Raw genomic sequence first — 26,708 nt, 5'->3', positions numbered from 1 at the left:
GAGAGCATGAAGGAGGATACATGGCCATTGAGCGCCTTCTCAAGGATGGCAGGCTGAATAACGAGGACAGCACCGTTGTTCTGGTCTCTAACATCCTGCAGGTGGGCGGGAGATAGCGGAGATTCCGACGACGTGCAGGTTTTTGCGTCGTCTGCTCGAAGCGGCCGCAGGAAGGAGAGATTGCCTTCTGAAGGCTACTGCCAGCTATGTATAATGATGCAGCTGACAGCCCTTTGCCGCCATCTTCTTCCACCGATAGAAGTAGGAGGTTTGGTACACGTCCCCAGTGTAGTCGACGCGCCGCCATGGCCCAGTGGCCAGCCGAGAGCGCCCAGAAACCCGGGTGACTTGCATTGCCCCGATAGTGTCGATAGTCCGGCGCAGGGACCTCGCGTGGCTTTTGGTCGTGGGAGGAGACGGGAAGTTGGCAGCAATGCACTCCCGTTAGCGCCTAGCTGGGAGGCCTGTAGCACACGGTGGAACATGTTCATTGCAACTCCGATGGTCAGTGTACGAATAACGTGTCGTCGTCCCGGACTGTGTCGAAAGGGTTGTCGCATGTGAAGAAGAGAGGATCGACAAGGAAAGCTCCTACGCAATCTGGGATCGGCAAAAGCTGTCCAGCTCCGCCCGCGCCCAAGCTTCACCACTTCCAAACGTACGACCACGACCACCACCTCTTCCGACCCCCCACCCCCTCTCACCACCCCCCTACGGAACAGCACCACCCTCATTACTCCCCGCCCTCCTTGAACCCCAACATTCGATATCGCCAGTGTCCAGCGGCCTCGCCATCAGAAGGCCCAGCTCGGCGTTTCGGGAGGCCTCGAGCTGCTGACCCGCCATTGGGTTTGCTGCTGAGCTGGACATCACGCGTCCGACCTCCTCTTTCAAGCGCCCGTTCGACTACACTCGACCAAGATGGCTTCAGCGGAAGAGTTGAAGACCCAGGGCGCCATTGAGGCCTCGCGCGACCCGAACAGCAGCGTCGATGCTCGCGCAGCCGAGGATATGCTTATGAAGCAGTCCCAAGCTGCTGGTGCCGCCGCGTTCGAGTTTGACCCGGACGCGAGCCCAGAGCAGAAGAAGGCGCAGATGAAGGCGGTAGGTGAAGCAGGTATAGGGAGTGTCATTCGCCAAGCTGACAGCGGTGCAGCACGCCCCAGTCGACCGCCCCCACCGCAAACACCAGACTGCTGCGCTCATCACCGACCAGGACGATGGCCAGACCGCCGGCTACGACCTCCCACCTCCCAGCAAAGACGGCGCTCTTGCTGCTGCTTCTCCGACCAGTGCCAATGGCGACATTTCGAAGGATGAGGACAATGTCTACTCCAAGACTGGCTGGGCGCCGCGTTTCGGTAACCCCAAGGACGAGGACGAGGGTACTATGCTGGACCACCAAGACTTCCTAGAGGGCAAGCTGGACGACAAATTCTTTGGCGACTGGTACCACAATGCTGCGGTGATAGTCTTTGCCTGTCTCTCATCGTGGGTGGTTGCGGTGCTCGGAGGTGGTCTCGGATGGGTATTTCTCGTCATGGCGGCTTGTGGAACCTACTACAGGACATCTATTCGACGCGTACGGCGCAACTTCAGAGACGATGTCAACCGAGAATTGGCCAAGGCGAAGCTTGATACTGACACCGAGACCTTGGAGTGGATCAACAGCTTCTTGACCAAGTTCTGGCCAATCTACGCGCCGGTGCTTTGCGCAACGATCATTCAGTCGGTCGATCAAGTGCTCAGTACTACTACTCCCGCCTTCCTAGACAGCATGAGGATGAAGTTCTTTACGCTCGGCACGAAGCCACCGCGGCTGGAGCACGTCCGAACATACGCACGCGCCGACGATGATACGGTTCTGATGGACTGGAAATTTAGCTTCACGCCAAACGACACTGCGGATTTGACGGCCCGCCAGATCAAGAACAAAGTGAACCCCAAGGTCGTGCTGGAAGTCCGAGTCGGCAAGGCTATGATATCGAAAGGTCTGGATGTCATTGTGGAAGACATGGCTTGCGAGGGTGTCATGCGAGTCAAGGTCAAGCTCCAATTACCCTTCCCGCACATCGAGCGCGTCGAGATATCTTTCCTCGGCAAGCCCAAGTTCGACTACGTCTGCAAGCCGCTTGGTGGTGACATGCTCGGCTTCGATATCAACTTCATCCCCGGACTTGAAACCTTCATTCAGGAGATGATCCATTCTAGTTTGGCGCCGATGATGTACGACCCGAATGTCTTCCCTATTGAAGTTGCGAAAATGCTTGCCGGCAACCCAGTCGACCAGGCCATCGGTGTACTGCAAGTTACCTTCCACGGTGCCCACGGCCTCAAGAACCCAGACAAGTTCTCTGGAACTCCCGATCCGTACGCAGTCCTCAGCATCAACAACCGTGATCCTCTGGGCAAGACGAAGACAGTGGAGCAGAATGCCAACCCGAGATGGAACGAAACTGTCAATGTCATCCTCACCAGCTTGCGCGAGCCTCTAACTATTCAGGTCTACGACTACAACGAATACCGCAAGGATAAGGAGCTGGGCGCGGCAACATTCAACCTTGAGCAGATTGAAACCGACCCCGAGCACGAGAACCAACAGCTCGAAGTCATCGCCAACGGCCGACCTCGCGGTGTCGTACAGTGCGATATCCGCTTCTTTCCAGTGCTTGAAGGCCAAAAAGTGGAAGGTGGGCCTGATGTGCCTCCACCAGAGAGCACAACTGGTATCGCCAAGTTCACTGTCGAGCAGGCCAAGGATCTCGATGGGACAAAGTCTCTCATTGGCTCGCTCAATCCATATGCCGTGCTCCTTCTTAACGGGAAGGAAGTGCAAGTATCGCAAAAGCTTAAGCGTACGAACAAACCGATCTTCCCAGACGCTACCAAGGAGCTGCTCATTACGGACCGCAAGAAGGCTAAGCTGGGCCTCGTCATCAAAGACGACCGCGATCTGGCCACCGATCCTATCCTGGGTTCCTACCAAATAAAGCTTGACGACTTGATCGAGCTTGATGCGAAGGGCCAGGAATGGTTCAACCTTGCGGGGGCAAAGACTGGCCGTGCGAAGATGACTCTCCAATGGAAGCCGGTCGCCATGAAAGGTGCACTGCTGGGTGGTGGGTATGTCACGCCGATTGGTGTGATGCGCGTCCACTTCAAATCCGCCAAAGACCTGAAGAATCTCGACACTGTTGGCAAGTCTGATCCGTACGCTCGCGTGCTGCTGTCAGGTATTCAGAAGGCCCGGACAGTCACCTGGAAGAACAACCTCAGCCCGGCTTTCGACGAGATCTTCTACGTCCCAGTACACTCTGCGAGAGAGAAGCTGGTTGTCGAGTGCATGGACGAGGAGAATGTTGGCAAGGACCGGACCCTTGGCCAGGTCGAGGTCGCCGCGTCAGACTACATTCAGCAAGGAGATGATGGCGAGTACATGATACACGACAGCAAGAACGAGGTGATCTCCTCTCAGCTCCGTGTCGGCAACAGCGCACCAAAGGGCACATTGAACTTCACTATTGCTTTCTACCCAACACTGAATGTTATTGACCCCGAGGAGGAGCAGGAAGAAGAGAAAGCTCGGACAAGCCTTGACACCGCAGGGCGGCCAAGCATGGAAAATGGTACGACACCTACCGGCCCGCAGCACGCTAGGAGCGATACTGCTGGTACGAATACCAGTGTCAAGACAGCATCGACAAGCAAGAGCACCGAGAACGACATGGCCAAGGCGTTGGCCCGCAATGAGAAGGAGCAGACGGAGACGGACGAGGTCAAACACGCTGAGGTGCCGAAGGTCAGGATCGAGAAGGATGATTTGACTAGATACGGTGAGCTTGGCCTGCACTCAGAGGTCGCGCATTTTGCTAATGGATCACAGAATCTGGTCTCATCGTCTTCAAGATCATCGACGGCCAGCTGGCGCAGACCGGGACCCATCTCGAAGTCCTCATGGACGACATGCTGTACCCTGCTTACTCCACCGGCAAGATCAAGTCTACGACTTACAACTTCAACGAGACTGGGGATGCCATGGTGCGCGAACTGGACCTTTCACGCATCACACTGCGATTGGTATCCGAGATCGACAACAAAGGCGAGGACGACGAAGACGACATCAAAGCCAAGATCCAAGGTCCCACTCTTGACACTCTTAAACGCTGCCTGTACACACCAACGCAGATCAGCTTGAGAGGCAAGGATGGCCGCGAGAGCAAGATCACGGTCTCGATGCGCTTCTTGCCGGTCAAGATGCAGCTCGATCCGAGCGAAAGCTTCAACAATGCTGGCAATCTCCGAGTGGAAGTTCTGGACGCCGCTGATCTTCCAGCTGCCGATCGCAATGGCTACTCGGATCCGTACTGCAAGTTCCTTCTTGATGGCAAGGAGGTGTTCAAGACAAAGACCGTCAAGAAGACTCTGCACCCAGCATGGAATGAATACTTTGAAGTGCCAATCCGGAGCCGGACTGCCGCTGACTTCAAGGTCGATGTCTATGACTGGGACTTTGCCGACAAAGCGGATCATCTCGGTGCTTCTGTCATCAGCCTGAACGCTCTGGAGCCCTTCCAAGCGGAAGAAGTGCGACTCAATCTCGATGGCAAGAGCGGTGCCGTGAGGCTGAAGATGCTCTTTAAGCCAGACTACGTGACGCGCTCACGGCAAGGCTCTTCCACATTCTCCGGCACTTTTGCGGCTCCCGGCAAGATCATTGGCGCGCCGGTCAAGGGTGCCACGTTCGTTGGCGGAGGTGTTGCGAAAGGTGCAAGCTTCCTGGGCAGCCGGTTCAAGCGCACATCTTCCAGCCAGCATGCTCAGCAGAATTCGCAAGAGGTCACTGGTGGCATTGCTGATATGCGTGATACAAGCATGGATGTTGGTGAACCAAATGGCAAGCCGCTGCCGAGTACTCCGCATCAGCGACAGCGCAGCTTTGGGCAAGGTCCGCAGAGTCCGACTGCTGTTGATCAAGGCACGGCGACGATCTCAGTTCTTAGCGCGACTGGATTCCAAGCTGATACTAAGCTCGAAGTCAAAGTGCTGCATGACTCTTCCAAGGGCCTGAAGGAAGTGCTGAAGACGAAGGCTGTCAAGACTAAGACTGGAGAGGTCGTATATGATGACGAGACCAAGAAGGTGCCATGCAACGCCGACCAGCAGTTCCGCATTCACGTCTTACACTCTCACACCTTTGGCTCCGCGGACGATCTCGGCGAAGCTGGATTTTACGTCAACGACCAGTCATCGGGCGGGACGCAGGAGATCAAGGTCGGCACTGGTGTTGTTATCGTCCGGTCGTCCTTCATGCCCACGGACGCGAGTAGCACTCGCCCCACAAGCCTGGCGCCGGAATCACCAGCCAACAAGAAGCATCTCGGAAGGCTCGTAAGCAGGAAAGAGAGAAGCGTCACGCCGTCTGGTTAGGAGCCACACGTCAAGGGCGTTGCCTCTAAAGAAAAGCTCAAGCATGGGACGAGGAGGGTCTACCAGGAAGGGCGAGAGGCTTTCCGCAACTCGGTCGGCTCGCTGTATATGCGGACGGACTCTGTCGATGCACCGAGTTTGTGGGAGCAGGAGGAGGAGCACGTCGGCCCACGTGGTGAGCGAATTTTTCCCGCCCCTCAAGCCAGAGGTCGGAGCGTCAGCGTGCGTGATCAGGGTCCGAGTCAGTTGAGGTGATTGATGGAGGGTGGAGCTTTTTCCTTACGTTGAGATACCATTGTGTTATGCTTGGAACTTCCTTTCTACTGTATCTTTGCTAGAAGTCACATAGGACGAGGAAGGAGCTTTGGCTCGAAGAATCGGACAACGTGTGTACGTGGATTGGACTGCGATTTATCCTACCCGACTCCCTCAGGCGTGCACGTGATGAGCAGTCCCCGCATCTCGACTCAACAGCACGCTTTCTTCCCTACTAAGGTACTCACAACTCCTGCTGACACTTGTTACCCTTCTAATGATTGCACATGCCGGCTACGGTCTATCACCGAAGTTGTGCGCTCTTGCTTACTACGTCTGCTTGCTTTACTTTGCCCTTCTCGCTAGAGTCTGCGCCAGCTTCTGTCCCTCCGACCTCCTTTGTACCGATGGCACCACGTTACACGCCGCTGAACCCGTATCACCTCCGCTCTTCGGCATCTCAACGACAGCTTCCTTCTCCTTCGCATCGACTGCCTCGTGGTGCGCGCTAGCAGCCACGTCATTTCCGCTCTCTGCTATCTCAGCGGCCTCGGAGCGTCTTTGTCGTTTGCCGCCTCAGCGACCTCTGGAGCGTCCTTGTCAGCTGCCTCAGCATCCATCGACACCTGCTCTTCATCGACGTACTCGTCTTCTTCCTCGACTCCGCTTTCTTCAGCCTTCTCTTTCCAAACGTCGTACAACGAATCGATGGAGTCCTGGAGGTCCGCGAAGTGGTCTTTGGTTGCCTGGTAGGGACCCGGGACGAAGTTGCGCGCTTCTTGCTACAAACCTTTCGCTCCGTGGTAACACTCGGCCATGTCCGTGGCATATTCGCAGCAAGCCCCGTGGAGAACGAACGCTTCGATCCTGTAGTGGCAGGGCGCATCTTGTTCTTGAAGAAGCTGCTCGCACTCTTCGGCACAGGCTTCGAGATTGTCGGCATCTTAGAGTGCTTTGGCTTTGGCTATGCTTGTCGCGAAGCTCTGTGAGGGGAGGCTGTCCGCCGCGGCTGTAGTGACTTCTACTGTGCATAAGGTAGGTGAGGTGAGGTGAGGTTGTAAAGGTAGGCGTCGTTCCTCTAATGTATCTTTGCTAGAAGTCACGCAGGACGAACGAGCAGCTTTGGCCCGGAGACTATCTGAAGATTCCTTCATCCCCGGCCTCCAAACTGCCTGGCAGTCATCTTCACCAGCCTCTTCTCGGTCCAGCGTCGAGCTGCCTTACCCCAAACAATCATCGGGAAGGTGGTCGCCGCTGTCACAAAAGCGAGAACAGCAGAGAGGACGTGCAAGCCCACCAAGCCCATGCCCTCGACCCAGTACGAGAAGCATACTGCTACGATAGTGGCGCAGACGTTCCGAACGAAGCAGACGCTGATCATGGCGTCGCCGATTATATCCGCATAACAGTCCATTGCATATGTGAGCGCAGCGTCCCAGAGCGCGGTCATGGAGAAGCCGAACATCGCGGACCCAATACAGGCTACTATCCAAGGCATGCCGTACGCTGTGGGCAAGCCAAAGAGGAGAAGCGACGCCGGAAGAGTAAAGACTGCAGGGACAGCGACCCAAAGGACCATTTCCGGTTCGAAGATGCCGTTGTTACGTCGTGCGAGGCGGACGGTAAGCCAATCGTTGAACAGACCGCCGTATAGCGACCCGAGCACGGATCCGATGAAGGGTGGGAGGTTCATGAGACCGATGCCGACGGAGCCGAAGTTGTAAGGAGGGTATGTGTAATATGTGGAGTACACGTTGACGATGACGCTGAACCAGGCGAGGACTGAACCGTACCTAAAGTGATGAACAGAATGGTTAGCAGATGTCTCGACAAGTGGAACAGAAGGGGTGAGGTCACATCAATGCTGTAAAAGCGATCGCAGGAAAGGTGAAGAGGATGTAAAATGGTTGGTACGTGTGGCGTAGGACCAGTCGCCAGTCTCCGTCGAAGGCACCCGGTTGGAAGAGCGCAAGGCGTTGGAGGTAAGTCTTCCGCTTGATGGCACTGTCGAAGTGTCTTGAAGTTGATGTCGTGCTGATACCCAGCTGGGCCATTTTGTCATCACTGATCTTGCCATCGTTGGCTGAGATGCTGTTCACTCGCTCTTCGGTCGCTGCCGGTGCCTGTCCGACGTCGATCGGACTGTACTTCGAGTCCTCATATAGGAATACGAAGGCGAGGAGACAGATTCCACACAGGATGGTCGTCCACCACCAAATCCATCTGAAGCCCTGGCTCTGCGCTAGATGGATAAAGGGGTCAGTAGACAGTCTTTAAGACAAGAGGCACCCTTTTGCTTAACATTGCTTACCTGAGTATCCGGCAGCGACTGGCGCTAAGAAGGATCCGGTGGTCGTCATGAGCAGGTATATACCGTTGCAGGTCGCCCGTTGGTGGACGAAGAACACATCCGCAATTGTCATCTGGCAGATGGCTTCCGCAATCGATCCAGCCAGTCCGGCCACAAAGTTTGCTCCGATGAGATCGCCAGTGGTTTGCAACCTTCCTTGCCAGATAGCCGTCGCCATGCTGACAGCAATGGAGACGAGGTATATCGATCGGCGTCCGAACTTCAAGGCAAAGGGGATGAAGAGTACGCAGCCCAGTGCCAGTCCAGCACAATTTACACCAAAAGAAGCCGACATTGAGGCGAAGGAGATTCCCAGATCTGTATTGAGATCTCCCCATATCACCGACCCGATGTCGACGTTGATGAAGACGATAAGGACGTAGAAGGACACCAGGCCGTAGTGGAGTGCTTTGTACCATTGCGACCAGTTTAACGGATCGTTGCTGTGTCAAATCGTTAGCGATTAATTCCATACTCAGGTTCCTGTTGATGCTGCATTTGCACGGCAATCCAAAAAAGACAACGTCAACGCATTTGAAGACGGGGAGCACTCACGGATCACTGCTTGGGATCGGATGAAGGATGATCTCGCCATGCTTCCTATCAAGCAATCTTTCGAGACGAACAGTGCCAGGTGGGAAGTCGACTTCCATTTGGTCTTCCATAGTGATCGTACAATGCTTCAAAGTCGTTACGAAAACCGATAAACTCGCTCTCAGGCTCAAACACCAACTACATATATGTCAACAAACCACTCCCTTATCTGCCCTGCTGCTGTATCACAAACCTAGTCCATCTTCAGTATGTCCTGCCGCCCGCAATTCCGCTATCAACGCTCTGCCTCTTATTCCCTCTTATCGGCGGCTAGATGAAGGACGAGAAGGCGGGGTGGAACTCGTTCGCCGGCCTAGCCTCTGGCGGCCACATGGCCATGCATGCACGCAACTCTAAACTGACTCGCGAGATATCAGAGTCAAGCAAGAGACAGTGAAAGCGGCCAATCGAACATATCTGGCAGCCTTTTCCGAGACCCCATTGCAGTCAAAAAGGCTATCTTACTCTCGACGCGAGGCGATTGCAATCTGTGAGAACATCTATTCTACGACTCACTCTAACCTACGGGGCTGCTTTCACTGCTGACTTTTTGAGAGTCAAGCCTAGTCCAAGCCCAGCGCTGCGATCCAATAATTCGCCCCGTCATCGGCGCTCATACCCTTCAATCGCTCCAGCGACACCTCGTACGCCTTTGGAACGAATTCTGGCTTCTCCTTGTCAAGCACAGATTCTGCTACATGCTTCCCGCATAGCCAGGCGTTTACCATGCCATAACCATTGAAGCCAGCAGAGATCCATTCACCCTGTCCTTGCCGCATCGTTGCTTCCTGCGGCAGTCTACCTACCAGCGGCAGGCCATCGGATGTGAAGCCCATGATGCCTGTCCAGGCACTCTTGACTCCTGAAGTCATGGCTCTATCAGGCTCAATGCCGAAGACAGCATTCATCGCCCCTCCCATATGCGCCAGCGCAAGCACGCTGTTCACGCTGTCGTCGGTATTACCTATCTCCGCCAGACCACGCTCGTAAGCTTGACCAAGCCCACCGCCAGCGAATATTTCGTTTGATGAAGGACTCTGAATCACGTAGTCGAAGCCGTGGTCGTATGTCAGGCTCCATGAACGCCCACCGGCATACTTTTCGGAGACTGCGGTCGGCATCTGTGTTGTCATCTGCCCTCTGACGGGGAACAGCGGACCTCGAAGGCCAGGGAGTAGGTGCGCTGCGTGGCCGTTGGTTGCGTGGATAATCGTCTTTGCTTTGATCGGACCGCGAGATGTTTGTATGAGGTAGCCGCCGGCGTTCGTAGAGTCTATATTCTGCACCGGCGTTTGCGCCTCGATGCTGAAACGGTCGGAGTGTCGCTGTAACAGTTCCGCAAAAATGCCCGTGATCAAACGATACGGCCACCCAGCTCCAGCCGAGGCGAGATAGCCCCCAACTGCGTTGTGTATGCCATGTTTCTGTCGTTCACCGTAAGCTCATGCAACTCAACAGACAAAAGGTCATCGAACTCACAGATCCCAACTCCTCCCTCTCAACGAGCCGCCCACGCCCCCGAAGCTCAGGGTACGCATCATCAAACTCCCTAACAGCCGCAGAAAACTCATCGAATCCAGCTTGCGTCGTAAACACATTCATCGTCTCTACCCGCCGCACTTCCCCAGCCTTCTGCAAAGCCGGTGATAGTCCGTCGTTCAGCTTGAGCAAGGCCTCAACGTTCGCCAAAGTGAAATGCACAATATCTCGTGCTTTCTCTGCACCCAGCTCTGCAATGCTATGTTCTGGAACGGCCTTGATGTTGCCGCCATTTCGACCTGCATTTCTTTGATCAGCGGGCGGTCGAACTCATCTCAGCGGTGCGAATGACCTGTAGCACCAGAGCAGATGTTGCGCGCTTCGAGGACCGTAACGCGGACATCCCCATCGTTGGACAGCAGGTGCTCCGCGATGCTACAACCAGTGATGCCAGATCCGATAATCACAACATCCGTCTCACCAGGCAGAGAAGCCGACTGTATCGTGGCGACTTGCTCCGATTCCGGTTGCTGCCAGTATGAAGTTGTCGGGTTGGAGAGCGGCAGGCCTGGATCTTGATTCAATCGATCGCGGAGGCCCGTGAAGCGAGAATCTGCCTTGGTTCATAAGTATTCTCGTTCAGGATGGAAGAAAGTAGTCGGCGTACGCATGGTTGCTTCGCTCGTGATGCCAGCAATCGAGAGGTTGACTATGTCTGCAATCGTGAATTTGACTGCGCCGTTGAGTCGGGACCTGGGCCAGCGCTACCTCAAGCACCTAGAAGTCGAAGGACAAGTGCAATAGTAATTGATGTGCATCTTCCGTCGGAGAATGTATCTGTCACGTGCACAAGCTCATGTCGAGCGATAGTTTGCCGCCTCGAACTTCCCGAAAGAGCGAGATCACAAATCGGCACACGCCGGCCAACATTCACCTCTTATCGCGCCCTCGAGTCAAGCATTATCAGAAGGCCCCCGACACCGGGCTGGATCCAAAGAAGTGAGTAGCATAGCACTATCTACCTATTCGTATCTCGTAGCTCGTATCATACCCGCCAAACCATCGTGAAGTCATGTCCGCCCCTCAACTCCTCCAAGGCGTCTCATTAGGATACCTCCTCCCATCAACTCCCGCCGAGAACCGCGTCTGCTTCGGCCTGCTACTCCTCCTATCCCGATCTCTGTCCCTGTCCTCCGCACCACTGTACGCACTAGCGTCGCTGCCACTATACCTATGGCTCCTCCGATCTCTCCCTGGCAAATGTCCTTGGCTTGGTGCTCCGCTGCCCCTTCGACCATGGTCATCGGGTGGTGGACCCATGGGTGGGAAGCCGGGCTGGCTGGTATGAGGCGAGTCGTCGTGCATACGTGACGGAGACTGTTCGTAGCGCGGGCGGCGGTCGCGGGAGGAATGGTGGCGGGAATCTCTGTCTCTGTCGTCGCGGTGGCGGGAAGAAGGGTCTGGTGAGCGGCTGTACGGTCTCTCCTGCGCCCGTCGTACGGAGGGGGCCTTGCGAGGTGGTCCCCACTGCTCCCCGGACTGGAATCGAGGCTGCGGTGGAGGAGCAGGTTGAGGCTGCTTGGCTACGTGCGACGCGAACAGTGGGCTGGCAGATGGGCCAAAGGACGGGCCGACGCCATTTGCAGACGGAGCTGGACTGGCGCTGTCGTAGGTAGAGTTGCGCCGGGATGGATCGTCAAAGCCGTGGAAGTAGTCAGGATACTCCTTCTGACTCGGCGTCGGCTCGTGGCTGCGACTATGCCTAATAGTCGGGTCACGTTCGTCGGCAGACTGCTGATGGCTTTGGTAGTGTGAACCGGGTCGTGGCGACACACCCGGCGGTGGCTCATCCTCGCCAGAAGATCCGGAAGGCGGATGGTCCACTTGTCCGCTTCGTCTTCGCGATTGCTTGCTGTAGCCCGGCCCGAACGAGGCATCATATCCAGCTGAAGTGGGAGGCTCGCTAGGTTGCGAGTATCGATTGTCCGGCAGACTCGTCCTCCGCTTGCCATACCGATCGCGCTCACGACTTTGACTCTTGCTCGGGTGCCGTCCATCCCACAAATGCGGACTGCCGATGTTGCGAATGACATGGCCCATGGTAGTCGCAGCCCCCTTACCCTTATCTATCACGGTCGGCCGCGGACTGAGCTGCGGACGCTTGCTATTGCGCCTCACAATCGACGGCCGCCCATCCACATGCCGAAACAGCGGATTGCGGAAGTACGCCAGCGCAGGACCTCTCGAGTCCACCGACCCCTCATCGTCCTCTACTTCCTCCTTCTTGGGGTGCAATCGTTTCTGCTCAGCCTGCTCCGCTTCGATGTCCCTCTGATGTTCCTCTTCCTCTGCCTCCCTTCTCAATCGCTCCGATACGCCTTCATACCACGCCACCATGTGCTTGTCCGGCTCCACAGGAAAGCACTGCCGTGGCAGGATCTTCGGGAACACCTCTCCACTCTGCGGGTCCTTGACATCCCATTTCTGTACCGCCTCCATTAGAAAGCTGGAGTGCTCTTCTGGACCCAGCAGCAGCTGGATAGTCTGCCACATGATCCATCCTTCAGTCTTCAGCGCAGGCACAGTCGGGTCGGTGAACGCGGTCGAATGCGACAGCGGCTGTAAGCTGTGCAGACACCCCAGAGACTTGTAGATGAATGCTATACTCTCGCTCGGCGTCCCGAGGAACAGCTGGTCGTAGTTCCCATGCAGCTCGCGGTAGAAGCTCGCCAATTGTGTAGGCGTAAGGTCTGGGCTGTCGTAGGGTTCGTGGTGCTCGTTCTGCGCCTATGTGTCAGTGATAGCGCTCAAACTATGGGACTGCGTTGCCTACCATCACGTCTTTCAGACCTCTCAGTAGGCTCTTCAGGCGATCCGAGCCTGTCTTATCCGGCTTGAATAGGTAGCCCCAGTACTGGTATGCTTCGCGGTTCTCGACATCCTGCTCGTGCTGGTCCGCCTTCTCTGCTTGCGCGCCGCCTGGCGACACTGAAGGGCCGTTCATGCTCGTCTCGCTGAGTTGTCGTCGCCGGAAGGTGTGCGACTCTACCTGAGCTTCAACGATGCCAAACAAGCGACTGACGGCGGATGAGTCGCAGTCGGCCCCTCAACCGAGTTGTTGGTTTCGTCTTCGCCTTCTTGGTCGCATGGAATGCAGGGCTGAAGAAGGAGTCAGAGCAGGAAGAGTGGTCCCTCCGAGAGCACCCGACGGTGTTTCACATGGGTATGGCAGCTGGTCAGGTGTAATGACCTAAAGCACAGTATGCAGCACGCCGACGTCACACTAGCGCTGTGACTGCTCGAATGGGAGCAGGCAAAGCAAGCACATGCTCAAGTCAAAAAAAAGACATCATGTTACAGATTAAGCTCAAAAGAGCAGAGATTCAGGAATTCCATTCACATCTATACTTCATTCTGACTACAGTCTTCATCAAGGGTGGACAAAGACATCCATCACGCCAATGCCATGCCCATATTGCCTTTTCTATAACATCGGTTGGCCAGCACAGCTGAACCAACACCGCACATCGCATCAAAGCACAATTATGCCCATGACCATTCTTCATTCGCAGTACAGTACCATCACCAGAACGGCCTGCCCTGACTCCAAACCTAGTGCTCCAACAGACGCAAGCTGCCCTGCACCACCACGTTCTCCAGCACAGAGCCCGGCGGGATGTCGATGGTCGAGCCCTCGGTCGCCACGATAATGACAGTGCCCTTGCACGTTACCCCGCGGCCAAGGTTGACCGCACCGGTTATGGTGAGATGGTCAAGCTCGAGGATCTTCGGGATGGACGGGATGCGGGACTGGAAGCTGGACACCTTCTTGAAGTCGTTGCCGAGCTTGATGAGCGGCGCTGGGCCGAAGCGGTTCGGGTCCATCATGAGCTGGCCGTGCTTGAGGGTGTAGAGGTCCGACTTGACGAGCATGAGGTCGGAGCAGGTCTTGACGGGCAAGAAGCGCCTGCGTGGGACGTTCACACCGTGGGCGTTGCTGAAGTGGCGGATGGCGGCACCGACAGCCGTCTCGAGCTGCACGATGCTGACGTCTGCCTCGCCCTTCTTGTCCGCGGGAATGCTCTTGCCGTTCGGGATGATCTCCATGCCGAGCTCATTGTTCTCTACGACCCGCTTGACGGCGCGCAGGTTCATCCAGACGTTGTTGGTGTTGAAGTACTTGAACTTCTTGATGCTCTTGAACTCGTTCACGTACTGCTTCGGCACCTGTGCGATTTCGAGCAGACGAGCCTGGCCCTCGTAGTCGATGATTGTGCCGCCCTTGACGTCCGCCTTCGTCTTGGGCGTCAACTCCATGATGTACTCTGCTTTTGTCTCCACCATGTGCTGGAGGATGTTCAGGTCAACGACCGCACCAAGGTTGTCGGCGTTGGAAAGGAAGAGGATCTCGATGCCGCGCTCGAGGAGCTTGTCGAGGATGCCGGAGTTGTAGAGGGACTCGTACACATCACCGTGGCCTGGTGGGTACCAGTCGGAGATCTGAGAGTTGGCGTTCTTCGGCGCAGGGAGGAGGGAGTCCTTGAGGATACGGGGGTAACGGGACTGGTTGAAGGTCATAATGTCGATGTTGTGGCCCTCGTACTTCTTGATGATGTTGGCGGTGTCGGCGTCGGTGTTGAAGGAGTTCATGAGCACGAACGGGACGTTGACGTCGTATGTGCGGTTGAGGTACTCGATCTGGCGGACTGAGAGATCGAGGAAGGACATGCCATCACGGACTTCGATGACCGACTTGGGGCCAACGCAGCCCATGGAGGTTCCGAGACCGCCATTGAGCTTGAGCACCGCGAGCTTGTTCAAGAAGTCGACAGAGTCTGAGTTGCCCAGGGAGTCGTAGTCCACCACCTGCTCGGCCTTTGGAGGGGAGATCCTCGACCACTCAATCTCGTTGCCCTTGGCCTTGTCGTTCAAGTAGCGGCGGAAGAGAGCAAAGAAGTTGTCCATCTCAGTCTCGAACCTCTGCATCCATTGTCAATATTCTGTTTCCAGCTTTTGGAGGCTTTTCTTAACATACCTGCTTGTCCTTCGGGTCGGTAACCGTGTCGGCGAGGTTGTTGAGGGCATTGCGCATCTGGGATGCAGCAACTGAGGTGGAGGTGTTCTCGAAGGCCTGATCGTTGGAGCCATTGGTTAGCCGTTTCTGCATATTGAGCGTGCTAATCGTTGCAGGGTGCTCGCAAGGGTGTAAGAATGTGAGGATCTATGGACGTCAAGAAGCAGTGCAGATGGCCGCTGCGGCCCTCTATATCCAGTCAACGTGTCGTGGTGGTGATATATCGGACAGTTCGCAGAACACACGACCGGGATCTTCCAAGTCATCGGACGACCCAGTCCTTCGTTTCACATGTGCAAACGAAGTCGTCACGCTCGAGCCACTTTCCCGACGTCGTAGTCTTGGTGCTTGGCCCACTGCCGGTGACCTTGTGGAAGCATTACTTTCCAAAAGAGCTCGGAAGCTTCAAGAGGCCCGGTGGAATGGCTGAAGTCTGCTGGTCATATCTGCTGGGTTCGGCGAGGCATCCGGGATGCTGCCATTGAGTGTAATCTCAAGGCTGCGACAGCTCATTCGAGCCTCGCCAGCTTTCTCCCACCGTCTCCCAGCAAATGCAAGTGTACTAATGCCGTGCAAAACGTGGTTCGCCAACCAGCAAACAGCGCTGAAGAAAAGTATGAACTTACCACGTGCGACTGGGACTTCCCATGATGCCTCCCCTGGTCGAAGCCTTCCGATGAGCCGTTAGACGACGGCTTGAGGTGCGAAGGCAGCGCGTCCTTGATCTTGGATGCCATTGTGCGTGTGTGGTGTGGTTATTGAGGTGGTAGGGTCGATGTTTCTGAGGAAGGAGAAGGGTCAGAAATTGTTGAAAGTCAAATTTCAACATGTTGCTCGAGAGGTGAAGCTTACGCTGGTGGGGTTGCTCGAGCTCAAGAGGCCAACCTTTGTGACGGGAAAGCTCGTCACGTACCACACAGACACTGCTTTCGACGTGAGGAAGAGGGAGAGGGAAGAAGATGGGAATGAAGAGCGATCAGAAGCGATCCTGGTGACTTTTAACAGCGGCTAAGGTATAGCTCCTGCCCACCAAGCTAGAGTTTGCGGTTGGGATTTATCTGCACGCTACCGCACTACGGGCTGCCTCCGCAACCCACCTCCGACTGCTCTTCTATCTCTGGACTGTCTGGCCTCCACTTATGGTCGTTCATTGCCTCCCGTGTCCGTGGGCTCTCTGATCCGCCTGCCTGCTCCCACCGCTGTCTCTGGCCTGGACCCGCAACTGCTATCAACAACCGAGCGGCCGAGACAACCTGTTTGCCTTTTCTACACCGACTTTAAGAAGATCTAAGACTATCCGCTGTCAGGATATGTATTGACTACTTGCATGCCATTCACCCGTGGTGCCGCGTCAAGGCCCAACGTCTCGCCACATCCCACCCACGAGGCCATAACTCCCGGTGAAGCTCAATCGCAGCGCTCCCACGAACGTTTTACGGAGGAACACACACTGCACGAACAGCCTGCAGAACCCGGTCGGGGATCGGCAATATGCAGGTACCCTCAACGCCACAAATGGAGCCAAGTACGTGTAGGTTCCTCTTGCTATCGTGGGCTGCTCACCGCATCTGATGTTGCAGAAGACCGAGAGACAGGCGGCGACCGTTGTCCCAAAGCAGCCGAGACGCATGCGGATGGTGTGGTCAATACTCACGACCGTCTATCGATTTCTGACAGAACATTGTTTGACGCAACTCAGAGACTGTGAATATTTCCAATTTTCAAGACACCTCGATCAATCAATGAACGTTAATGTCTCGATCCCTCTCATTTGCCAGCGCGATACTCATATGAAGGGCTTGATCACTCTAAGACCATTTCCCGCAACGGGCGCCGGTGGAATGTTACTCATCGCCGGCTCTCGCTCCTCGTCCTTCTTGATCTGGTCGTTCTCCTGCTTGATTTTATTCGTGGCGTCCTCCATGTTCTGCACAAATCATCAGCATGTGCGACGTAATTAGCAGACTCGTCCCCTGACTCACAACATCGGGAGCACCATTGGGAACCGGTGAACGTTCGGTCGTGCTGTCTCTCGCAGGAACATACAGCTCCACCACTGCCGCATCTGCAAAAGTGATTGCCTTCGGCTTCTCCAACCGCAGGCGCACGCTCGGGCTTCCATAGCCTCTGTCCCAGAAGTCTCGTGAGAGCAGGGTGATGGCACGCTGTGCCATGAGCTCCAGAGTCTCGAATTTGGAGTCTTCGATGAGCTTGTAGACTGTCAGCGCCTGCGACCTACTAGAATATGTGTGATGTCTCACCTTCGTGAGCAAGTACTCAATCCTCAAGACGTCACCTTCTGGGAATGGCTGTCGATTCTCCGGCTGCTGCGCATTCACAGCAACGTAGTCAAACTCCAGACTGGCGATGACCGGCTGCTTCGCCTCTCTCTCGTTTTTGTTCATTCCGACCAGCGTCATGAGCCGCATGTCGTGGATCGAAAACAGCCTGCGTACAGTCTCGAACTTCTCGCGACCATGATCTCGTACATCTTTCTGAATCCAGGTAAACGAGATCTCATCCCCTGTCATGCTCGCCTTTGGTAGGTGGAGCTCGGTGACTGTACTCTCAACCACGTTCCGGCCGTCTGGTCTTCGTCCCATCTCGCGTACCAGGTGCTCGACACCTGCCAGTACCTCAGCGGGCGTCCCTCCACCTGGATTGGATCCTCGGATGGCCTTGGCCAAATTGCCATAGTGGATGCTCTCAGAAAGGTCGTCCTGTCCTTCGGTAGAGTTGAAGCCATTACGAAAAAAGACCGAGACGGTGGCGAAGCCAGGCTGCTCCTTGATCTGGTTCCAGACATTGGGCGCGTTGATGGAGTAGGGAAGCATGAGGTTCTTGACTTGGACCATGGATGCGGGTGCTTCTGGATAGCAGGCCGGGACGCGGACGTTGAGTGCTGGACATCGCGAGGGGGTCATCTCCGCGAAGTGGGCACAAATGCTAGTGATGATAAGTTTTTTGCAGACAGGAAGATTGATGTTGTACAGGAGAGGACTGAAACGGAAATGCTTGCAGAAAATGAAGATGTAGACAGTGACGACAAGAGATTCGTGTTATTAGCTGCTCACGCGTGTCCGCCCCTACCTTATGCCCTAACGCATCGATCGCGCATACTCAGGGAAGGTTGTCAAGGAACTAGCAGGAGTACTAGGTAATGGAGAGTCTTTCACATGCATCTCGCGTTCTTGCCGTGGCTGGTGAGTTCGACAGCCACACGATCGCCACGTTTGAAGGTGGCCATAGCTCTTCGAGAATCTTCCTCAGAGGATGAACGTTTGAAGATCCAAAGACTGCATCTGAACATTCCGCCTCTCTCAAATCGACCACTTGATCCTGCGAAGAAGAATACAGCAACATGGCGGACGCACTCAAAGCCGAGGGCAACAAGCTCTTCTCAGCCAAGGACTTCAACGGCGCAGTGTAAGTCGCAGCAAACAGCTCAATCCGGTCACATGCTGATACAGTTGCAGAGACAAATTCTCAAAAGCAATCGAGATCGAGCCCTCAAACCATGTGCTATACTCGAACCGCTCCGGAGCCTATGGAGGGCTCAAGAACTGGGACAAGGCGCTCGAAGATGCTACCAAGACCACCGAGATCAAGCCAGACTGGGCCAAAGGCTGGGGAAGGAAAGGCGCGGCGTTACATGGTGTCGGCAACCTCGTCGATGCTACAGATGCGTTTGAGGAGGCTCTGAAGCTAGACCCGAACAATGCGCAAGCAAAGTCAGGGTTGGACTCAGTGAAGAAAGCGATTGAGGCAGAAGCAAGAGCAGATGGCGTTGCGGGAGACCCCACAGGTGGCATCGGGAGCATGTTCAACGATCCGCAGCTCTACCAAAAGCTGTCGAAGAATCCAAAGACGGCTGCGCTGTTGGGAGACTCACAGTTCATGGCGAAGCTGCAGAGTCTGAAGGATAATCCGAATGCTACTGGGGAGATGTTCTCAGATCCGCGCATGCTGCAGGTGATGAGTGTGTTGCTCGGCATTGACATGCAAATGGGCGAGGACTTTGCGAAAGGTGCTGGAGCTGATGCGAAGGGAGGTGAGGACGAGGAAGACGTTCCCATGCCGGATGCCAGACCAAAAGAGGAGCCGAAGAAGGCGGCGGAGCCCGCACCCGAGCCAGAGCCAGAAGATGAGGAGGCAGCTGCAACAAAGAAGGCTAAGGAGGAGGCGGACAAGGAGAAGCAGCTCGGTACGACGGCATACAAGAAGCGATCGTTCGACGAAGCGATACAGCACTACACCAAGGCGTGGGAGATACACAAGGACATCACCTACCTCACCAACCGCAGCGCTGCCAATTTCGAGAAGGGCGACTACCAGGCTTGTATAGAAGACTGCAAGCAGGCTGTTGAGCACGGGCGCGAGGTGTTTGCCGACTTCAAGATCATTGCCAAAGCGTACGGTCGTATGGGATCGGCGTGGGAGAAGCTGGGTGACCTGGCGAGTGCAGTGGACAACTACCAGCGCAGTTTGACAGAGCACCGCACACCCGACATCCTCACGAAGCTCCGCACCGCTGAGAAGAACAAGAAGGATGCCGACCGCACCGCCTACATGGACCCGCAAAAGGCAGAGGAGGCGCGAGAGCTGGGCAACCAGAAGTTCAAGGAGACCGACTGGCCGGCCGCCGTCGAGGCCTACAGCGAGATGGTCAAGCGCGCGCCCGAAGACCCTCGCGGCTACAGCAACCGCGCGGCGTGCCTGATTAAGCTCCTCACCTTCCCCGGCGCTGTACAGGACTGTGACGAGGCGATCAAGCGAGACCCCAAGTTCATCCGCGCATATCTCCGCAAGGCTCAAGCACTCTTCGCCATGAAGGAGTACAATCGCTGTCTCGACGCCTGCGCTGAGGCTACCGGCCAGGACACGGACGGCAAGAACGCGCGTGAGATCTCGCAGCAAGAGCAGAAGGCGCTGGAGGCGATGTATGCGGCGCGCGAGGGCGAGACGGAGGAGCAGGCGCAGGCGCGTATCCAGCGTGACCCGGAGGTTATGCAGATTCTTCAGGATCCGGTAAGTCAGAGCAGAGCGTCGAGTTGGGAGATGTGAATGCTAATGCTTTGGTGTACAGGTCATGCAGTCGATCCTCCAGCAGGCCAAGGGCGACCCGGCGGCGCTGCAGAATCACATGCAGAACCCGCAGGTGCGGACGAACATCCAGAAGCTCATGGCTGCGGGTGTCATTCGCATGGGTCGGTAGATGGGAGACGCACGAGCAAGAAGCTTTCCATTGCTCAGCACTGGCATCCACCGATGAACTATCTGTGCTGCGAAGCTGCAAATGATGGCTGCAGATGATGGCTGCAGATGATGGCATGGAGTGAGACTACCAGCGTGATTCATAGCATAGCGAGGCCTGTAAAATATCTTATGCCTGTGCCCTTACCGTTGCAGAGCCTTCTTCATCTTGGTTCGGACTTTCAATCGAGCACCAACGGCTCGATCGCGCGTGTGCTCATTCACTTCGGGGTCCTTCTGTGCGCGATCACAGGTAGCCTCCAGTGTTGCATCGCTCGTCAACGGCATTCGACTTCTCACACAGAGTCGTGACTTCATGTCAACCTACGACTTGCGCTCCTTCCTCAACTGTATTTCGACCTCACCTCATCATTTGACCTCACCTCCTGTCCCCCATGATCACATGCTCTATTAAAATCGTCCCAAATACCATCCAACATAGCACCCGTTGGCGCCCGCCGACGTATAAGATCCCTGGCCCACATAGGCGCGACGCAGTATAATGGACAAACACATAGGGAGGTTGGCAGCACTGAGGTAGAGCGAGATCGAGTCGACCTTCACCTTCCATCTGCAAGTCTTAATTGTTCATGTTCTTTCATTCAATATTCATCGACAGCCTGTTCCCTTCGTCCTACCTTCGGAAGTGAACGAAGCCACTGTTTCTCAAGCAGCCACTAGACCACGACGTTCACGTTCTCCGAGGCCTTGCCTTCTGGACCTTCACCGCCAGCACACTCCGCCTCGCCGCCGAATGAGAAAGTAAAAGATGGAGTCACGGCGCTGCAGGAGGGGAGCGTGATGTCATCAGGCATGCCGCTGGTTTGAGAAAGCCATCGTGAAATCCGCTGTGCTCAAAGAACCTCGCTCGCCACCTACTTCGCGCGAAGCAAACATCACACCATTGTTCATCCTCAGTCTGCCACCAAGCATCAGCGCTCTGCAGGTACAACGCTACGTCATACAGCCGTCCTCCTCCTCGGAGCGCTCAACGACAGAACGAGGCTCTCACCCCCACCGCATAACTTCAGTGAGGCTCGCGAAGGCCTCCAGACTCTCGGCGCCGCCCCAGCCTCTCTCGCGCCCAGGGCTCACCTGGCCATTCTTCCTTCTCTTTCTGGCACAGCCCACCTTTAGCGCGGCCTTCACGTAATCCCGTGCCGCCGGCCTCCGCCCCATCTCACTCAAAAGGATGGCAGCAGAGTTCGCTGAACTCGGCGCTGAAGGTATTAACTGGGTGACCGACAAATACTACGATACGATCTACGACAACGTCGACGCCCGAATTCACAAGAAGAAGAGAGCACAGCAAGCGCTGCAGCAGCAACAGCAGCAGCCTGGCGGCCAGCAACAGGGCGGCCAAAAGAATCAGAGTCGCGGTAACTACGACAACTCTTACAATCCGCAGCAGCAGAACTATCAGACCCACCCGCCGCCGCAGTCGAACAGTGGTCGCAGGAGGCAGAAAAATCGTCTACCGAGTCCAGAAGGCAACGCACCCAACTGGGACAGTCGCAAGGAGAACCAAGACTTTGACCGCGAGAGTGAAGTGAGCGAGCGAGTGATCCGCGCTTACGAATCCGAGCGCGACGACCCAAGTCGCAAGGCGGAAAGTGTTCTGTCGAAGCGCGATCTCAAGAAGCTGAACAGCAGAGACGCCGCGAAGATGTCGTACGCCAACGGATACTCGAGCGGCAACCTGCAAGCGCCGTCGGGGTACGAGCGGAGAGCGAACAGCCAGCAGCCACCACGGGGTAGGTATTACGACGACGACGATAGCGATTACGATGAGCGCTCCGGGCGCAGGTATCGCGCGAGCGGGCGTGGGTATGACGATTATGACGACGACCGAGGGTATGGTCGCGAGGTCATTGAGACGGAGCGTTACCGTGGTGTAAGTCTTGCATCCTCACCAGAATGCGACAGCTTCTTCTGAAGGATATTACGCTGACATCGCAACAGCCCGCAAGAGACTACGACGCTCGTCGCACCGGCTACGGCGCGCAAAAGGGCAACGACCCCTACGGCGCCGGCGCAGTGACGCAATATCGACGCTCTACACAGAATGTTGACGACTACCGCTCGCAACGCTCCCGTTCCCGCGGACGTCGTGATCGTGGCCGCGACAGGTCTCGTTCCTACTCCGACTCACGTTCGCGTTCCCGTTCGCGCTCCCACAGCGGTATCCGCGGCAAGATCGACGACACTTTCGACACCAGCGTCAAAGGTCTCGGAGCTGGAATAGCTGGCGCCGTTGTAGGTGGACTGGCAGGTCGCGAGTTCGGCAACAAGCATAAGAACCGCGACGCAATCATTGGCGCCTTGATTGGTGGCCTGGGTGCTAACGCAGCGGAGAATAAATGGAAAGACTGGCATGACGAGAAGGAGGATAAGCTGAGACGGGACGAGGACAAATGGGAGAACAAGTGGGATGGGCGCGATGGACGGAGCAGGAGCGCGATGAGATAGGATCTTGTCGGCGACTGTTTGAGCACTGAAGGACGGCGTGAAGGTTGTTTGGGATCCAGCGAGGGGCCACGGGTTCATGATTTGACGAAATGGAATGATGCATGCATGTTTTCTGGGAGGGGCTGAAAACTGGGCTTACGGTATAATGAGTTTGGCGCTCTCGGAATGATCAATGAATGAATGCAGACTCTCGAATACTTTGTCCAGGGGACCACTTCTTCTCGAGTGCAAGCAAGAGCAGTCTCAATACGTCGTCGTCGTGGCAGGTGCTCACAAAGAATGCGTCCAGCCCAAACCTCAACTTGAGCCCCGGTCTTGATACGAACATCTTCTCTTCCGCAACGACACCTCACCTCACCTACCTCACCCCTAAGACTTCCTTTAGACTATCTTTCCCACCTGAGATCACTGTCGCTACAGCTCCTCCAACCTAAGCATGTCCTCACCCCTAATAGCGCATCGTCCTGGCTCTCAGTCCTCAAACTCCAACGCAGAAGACCACGATATCGCCGAAGAAGATGCCCTCCTAACCGGCCATCGCACTTCCAAACAATCACCCAGGAGCTCTTCATTTTTCGACCGCAGCAAATGGCGAGAAATAGGTCTCTTCGTCTGGGCGCTGCTCGCAACAACCGCCGTGGTGGTCCTAGCAGTCGTATACCAACACAGCCGCGCTTCGAACAATGGTAGTGATGGCACTTCACCACCCTCGGGCAAGAAGAACCTCATATTCATGGTCAGCGACGGCATGGGACCTACTTCCCTGTCGCTCACTCGCAGCTGGCGCCAATACACCGAAGGTCTGCCCTGGGACGAGACTCTCATCCTCGACGAGCACCTCATAGGCCAGTCGCGGACACGATCTACCAGCTCGCTTGTCACTGACTCTGCGGCCGGCGCTACGGCGTTCTCGTGCGGCATGAAGAGCTACAATGGTGCTATCTCGGTGCTGCCCAACTTCGAGCCATGCGGGAGTGTCATGGAGGCAGCGAAGAGGAGAGGATATACCACTGGTCTGGTCGTCACAACTAGAATCACGGACGCCACGCCGGCGGTCTTCGCTTCCCACGCCCGTAGAAGGGAGATGCAGGACGATATCGCTAGGCAAATGGTCGGAGAGAAGCATCCGCTGGGCAGGATGGTGGATTTGATGATGGGAGGTGGACGGTGTCATTTCTTGCCGAACAGCAGCATGAGTGGTTGCAGACATGATGACGTGGATGTTGTCAAGATTGCGAAGAAGGAGGGCTGGGACTACATCGAATCGAAGAAGGAGTTTGAACATCTTGGGACGAGTGTCAATATGCCGTTCTTGGGGCTGTTTGCGGAGCATGATATTCCTTACGAAATTGACCGCCGGGAGATGGACGATGCATACCCGTCGCTTGAGGCTATGACGAAGAAGGCGCTGCAGCTGCTCGCCGCGGAGACGAAGGATAAGGAGGAGGGGTTCTTCGTCATGATCGAGGGCTCACGCATCGATCACGCCGGTCACGCCAACGACCCTGCTGCTCAAGTTCACGAAGTGCTCGCCTATGACCGCGCCATGGCTGCCGTGCTGGACTTCATCAAGGACGAGGAGACGCCGACACTTATGGTTGCCACCTCAGACCACGAAACCGGCGGTCTCGCCACAGCACGGCAGCTGCATAGAGAGTACCCACATTATCTTTGGCACCCCAGCGTCCTAGCCAATGTCAGCCATTCCGCCGCTTTCACCGCGCACGAATACCACAAGCACTTGGACGAGCACAAGCACGCCGAGCATGACTCATCCTCAAGTGAAGACACCCGCGCCTGGCTCGCTCAGCTCTCCTCGAAAGCCCTCGGCATCCACGATTGCAGCGAGGAGGAAATTGACACTCTGCTCGAAGACCCCGTCCTCGCCGCCTGGACGTTCGCAGACATGGTATCTCGCCGCTCGCAGACCGGCTGGTCCACGCACGGCCACAGCGGCGCAGACGTGAATATCTACTCCTCTAACCCTTTGCTTGCCAAAGCTTTGGTAGGCAACCACGAGAACACGGACGTCGGAGCTTTCCTACGACACTACCTCGACCTAGACGAAGAAGTGAAGACCGTGACGAAGAATTTGCGGGAGCATATGCACAGTATCGGCGCGGAGACGTATCTGGGCCGCATACCGGATGATGAGGAGCGGCTCGACGGACAAGATCATCTGGACCGGTATGCGGGCGACCACAAGAAGAGGGGTGGATGCGAAGTTTGTGGGCTTTAGGTTGGTTATGCGAGCTTTGCGGTTGTGGGTGTTTATGGATGGGTGGTCTGCCTACTGAGCTGGGTATTGGCGCTTTGTGTGTGAGCTCGCTCTGAGTATGGCTTCGGTTTGGCGTGTTGTTGCGTACAGATACCCTTGCTTTCTATGGCGTTGCTAGATGGGTAGGAGGAGCTGAGAGATGCCCTGATGAATGATACATCTTCTGCATAGCCACCGCGCACTGGTTGGGTCCGGCTTTGACATGATGGCACCCTAGAGCCTTCTTCGGGTCCCGATATGGAAGACAGTGAGGTGGTGTGATGAGGCCCTGCAAGCCGAGCGAGCCGTCATTGCAAACGGAAGCTCGGCTTGGAAGGCAGTTGCGACTAGCGGTGTCGACAAACGGACATCGATCGCTTGATTATGTTGCAGTGAGAGAGCATTAAGATCGAATTGATCAGGATATAAAGCCAGTGTCGGTACCGAGCAGAGAGAGCAAAGAACGACGACCGAAACAACACGACGAAAAGACCGAAGCAATGTCCAATCCAATGGTTCCAGAAGACTACATCAAGCTGAACAAGGCAAATTGGGACGAACGGGCACCAGAGGTACAGCACCTTCTCCAGCGTCCTGATCGATCGTTGACAGTATACAGCACGCCAAGGCGCCAGACTACTCCTTCCAAAACTTCCTCTCCGACCCAGACTTCCTCTCCAATGTCGTCAAGTTCGACATACCACTCCTTCCAGACATCAACGGGCTCTACATCTGTCACCTGCAATGCCATATCGGAACAGACACCCTGTCCTTAGCCCGCCGCGGTGCCGCCCACGTCACAGGCCTCGACTTCTCCCCTGCCTCCATCAACGAAGCCCGCCGCCTTGCAGCCAACGCCTCTGGCGGCGACAAACTCTCCTTCGTCGAAGCCTCCACCTACGACGCCCTCACCGTCCTCGAACCAGCCTCATTCGACCTAGTCTTCACAGGCATCGGCGCCATCTGCTGGCTCCCTAGCGTCAACCAATGGGCCTCCATCATTTCCGGCCTGCTCAAACCCGGTGGAAAGTTCTTCATGCGCGAAGGGCATCCGATGCTCTGGACGCTCGACGAGAAAGTGACAACGCATCTGGCGATTAGGTACCCGTACTTTGAGACGGAGAAGCCGATGATGTTTCAGGACGATTCGACGTACTTGAAGCTGGCGGATGATTGGAAGACTTTTGAGAATGCGAGGACGTTGGAGTGGAATCATGGGATTGGTGAGATTGTGCAGGCGTTGTTGGAGGCGGGAATGGAGGTTATGGAGTTGCACGAGCATAAGTCGATACCTTGGGAAGCATTGCCCGGACAGATGGTCAAGCTGGGCAATTGTAAGTGTTCCATCGCGTGCCCGGTGCTATTACCGATGACGGCTAACATACCACGGTGCAGGTGAGAATGAGTTGAAGGAAGGCAGAGATCGGATACCACTGTCCTACACTATTCAAGCAGTCAAGAAGAAGTAAGGAGAATGATGTAGGGGCTTGAACGTGGTTGGTTGTAGAAGCTCGAATACTTTACGACACTCTGAGTTGAGCGATGTGTCC

At 55.7% G+C, this 26,708-nt stretch overlaps 11 protein-coding genes across 11 annotated transcripts; 5 read left to right on the top strand and 6 right to left on the bottom strand.

The window, feature by feature from the left end:
* Positions 1-921: 921 nt before the first annotated feature.
* TCB2 (Tricalbin-2) lies at positions 922-5,427 on the top strand (the record flags this gene model as incomplete). The annotated part of the gene is made up of 3 exons (XM_064805931.1): positions 922-1,104; positions 1,157-3,833; positions 3,884-5,427. The coding sequence occupies 3 exons, from the start codon at positions 922-924 to the stop codon at positions 5,425-5,427; spliced, it is 4,404 nt and encodes a 1,467-aa protein (XP_064655790.1).
* Positions 5,428-6,218: 791 nt separating this feature from the next.
* Positions 6,219-6,625, bottom strand: LTR77_008700 (uncharacterized protein; the record flags this gene model as incomplete). Its single annotated transcript, XM_064805930.1, has 2 exons — positions 6,219-6,428; positions 6,473-6,625. The coding sequence occupies 2 exons, from the start codon at positions 6,623-6,625 to the stop codon at positions 6,219-6,221; spliced, it is 363 nt and encodes a 120-aa protein (XP_064655789.1).
* A 207-nt stretch (positions 6,626-6,832) lies between these two features.
* LTR77_008699 (uncharacterized protein) lies at positions 6,833-8,697 on the bottom strand (the record flags this gene model as incomplete). The annotated part of the gene is made up of 4 exons (XM_064805929.1): positions 6,833-7,475; positions 7,540-7,924; positions 7,994-8,475; positions 8,588-8,697. 4 exons carry the CDS (start codon positions 8,695-8,697, stop codon positions 6,833-6,835), a joined length of 1,620 nt encoding a protein of 539 aa, XP_064655788.1.
* A 492-nt stretch (positions 8,698-9,189) lies between these two features.
* Positions 9,190-10,776, bottom strand: LTR77_008698 (uncharacterized protein; the record flags this gene model as incomplete). The annotated part of the gene is made up of 4 exons (XM_064805928.1): positions 9,190-10,050; positions 10,106-10,404; positions 10,458-10,718; positions 10,773-10,776. 4 exons carry the CDS (start codon positions 10,774-10,776, stop codon positions 9,190-9,192), a joined length of 1,425 nt encoding a protein of 474 aa, XP_064655787.1.
* A 412-nt stretch (positions 10,777-11,188) lies between these two features.
* Positions 11,189-13,109, bottom strand: LTR77_008697 (uncharacterized protein; the record flags this gene model as incomplete). Its single annotated transcript, XM_064805927.1, has 2 exons — positions 11,189-12,886; positions 12,939-13,109. The coding sequence occupies 2 exons, from the start codon at positions 13,107-13,109 to the stop codon at positions 11,189-11,191; spliced, it is 1,869 nt and encodes a 622-aa protein (XP_064655786.1).
* Positions 13,110-13,717: 608 nt separating this feature from the next.
* Positions 13,718-15,916, bottom strand: UGP1 (UTP-glucose-1-phosphate uridylyltransferase; the record flags this gene model as incomplete). The annotated part of the gene is made up of 3 exons (XM_064805926.1): positions 13,718-15,085; positions 15,141-15,236; positions 15,806-15,916. 3 exons carry the CDS (start codon positions 15,914-15,916, stop codon positions 13,718-13,720), a joined length of 1,575 nt encoding a protein of 524 aa, XP_064655785.1.
* A 1,049-nt stretch (positions 15,917-16,965) lies between these two features.
* On the bottom strand, positions 16,966-18,034 carry LTR77_008695 (uncharacterized protein; the record flags this gene model as incomplete). Its single annotated transcript, XM_064805925.1, has 2 exons — positions 16,966-17,106; positions 17,162-18,034. The coding sequence occupies 2 exons, from the start codon at positions 18,032-18,034 to the stop codon at positions 16,966-16,968; spliced, it is 1,014 nt and encodes a 337-aa protein (XP_064655784.1).
* A 506-nt stretch (positions 18,035-18,540) lies between these two features.
* Positions 18,541-20,394, top strand: STI1 (Hsp90 cochaperone; the record flags this gene model as incomplete). The annotated part of the gene is made up of 3 exons (XM_064805924.1): positions 18,541-18,605; positions 18,656-20,207; positions 20,266-20,394. 3 exons carry the CDS (start codon positions 18,541-18,543, stop codon positions 20,392-20,394), a joined length of 1,746 nt encoding a protein of 581 aa, XP_064655783.1.
* Positions 20,395-21,624: 1,230 nt separating this feature from the next.
* On the top strand, positions 21,625-22,901 carry LTR77_008693 (uncharacterized protein; the record flags this gene model as incomplete). Its single annotated transcript, XM_064805923.1, has 2 exons — positions 21,625-22,326; positions 22,395-22,901. The coding sequence occupies 2 exons, from the start codon at positions 21,625-21,627 to the stop codon at positions 22,899-22,901; spliced, it is 1,209 nt and encodes a 402-aa protein (XP_064655782.1).
* Positions 22,902-23,337: 436 nt separating this feature from the next.
* On the top strand, positions 23,338-25,140 carry PHO8 (vacuolar alkaline phosphatase; the record flags this gene model as incomplete). The annotated part of the gene is made up of 1 exon (XM_064805922.1): positions 23,338-25,140. The coding sequence occupies one exon, from the start codon at positions 23,338-23,340 to the stop codon at positions 25,138-25,140; it is 1,803 nt and encodes a 600-aa protein (XP_064655781.1).
* Positions 25,141-25,658: 518 nt separating this feature from the next.
* LTR77_008691 (uncharacterized protein) lies at positions 25,659-26,627 on the top strand (the record flags this gene model as incomplete). Its single annotated transcript, XM_064805921.1, has 3 exons — positions 25,659-25,730; positions 25,778-26,492; positions 26,554-26,627. The coding sequence occupies 3 exons, from the start codon at positions 25,659-25,661 to the stop codon at positions 26,625-26,627; spliced, it is 861 nt and encodes a 286-aa protein (XP_064655780.1).
* Between the last annotated feature and the right edge of the window lie 81 nt (positions 26,628-26,708).

The sequence above is a fragment of the Saxophila tyrrhenica genome (assembly GCF_035928015.1).
Source record: "Saxophila tyrrhenica strain CCFEE 5935 chromosome Unknown scaffold_15, whole genome shotgun sequence".
NCBI classification, from domain to species: domain Eukaryota; kingdom Fungi; phylum Ascomycota; class Dothideomycetes; order Mycosphaerellales; family Extremaceae; genus Saxophila; species Saxophila tyrrhenica.
Note: the sequence above shows the minus strand (reverse complement) of the source record. Positions and strands in the feature narration are given on the sequence as shown.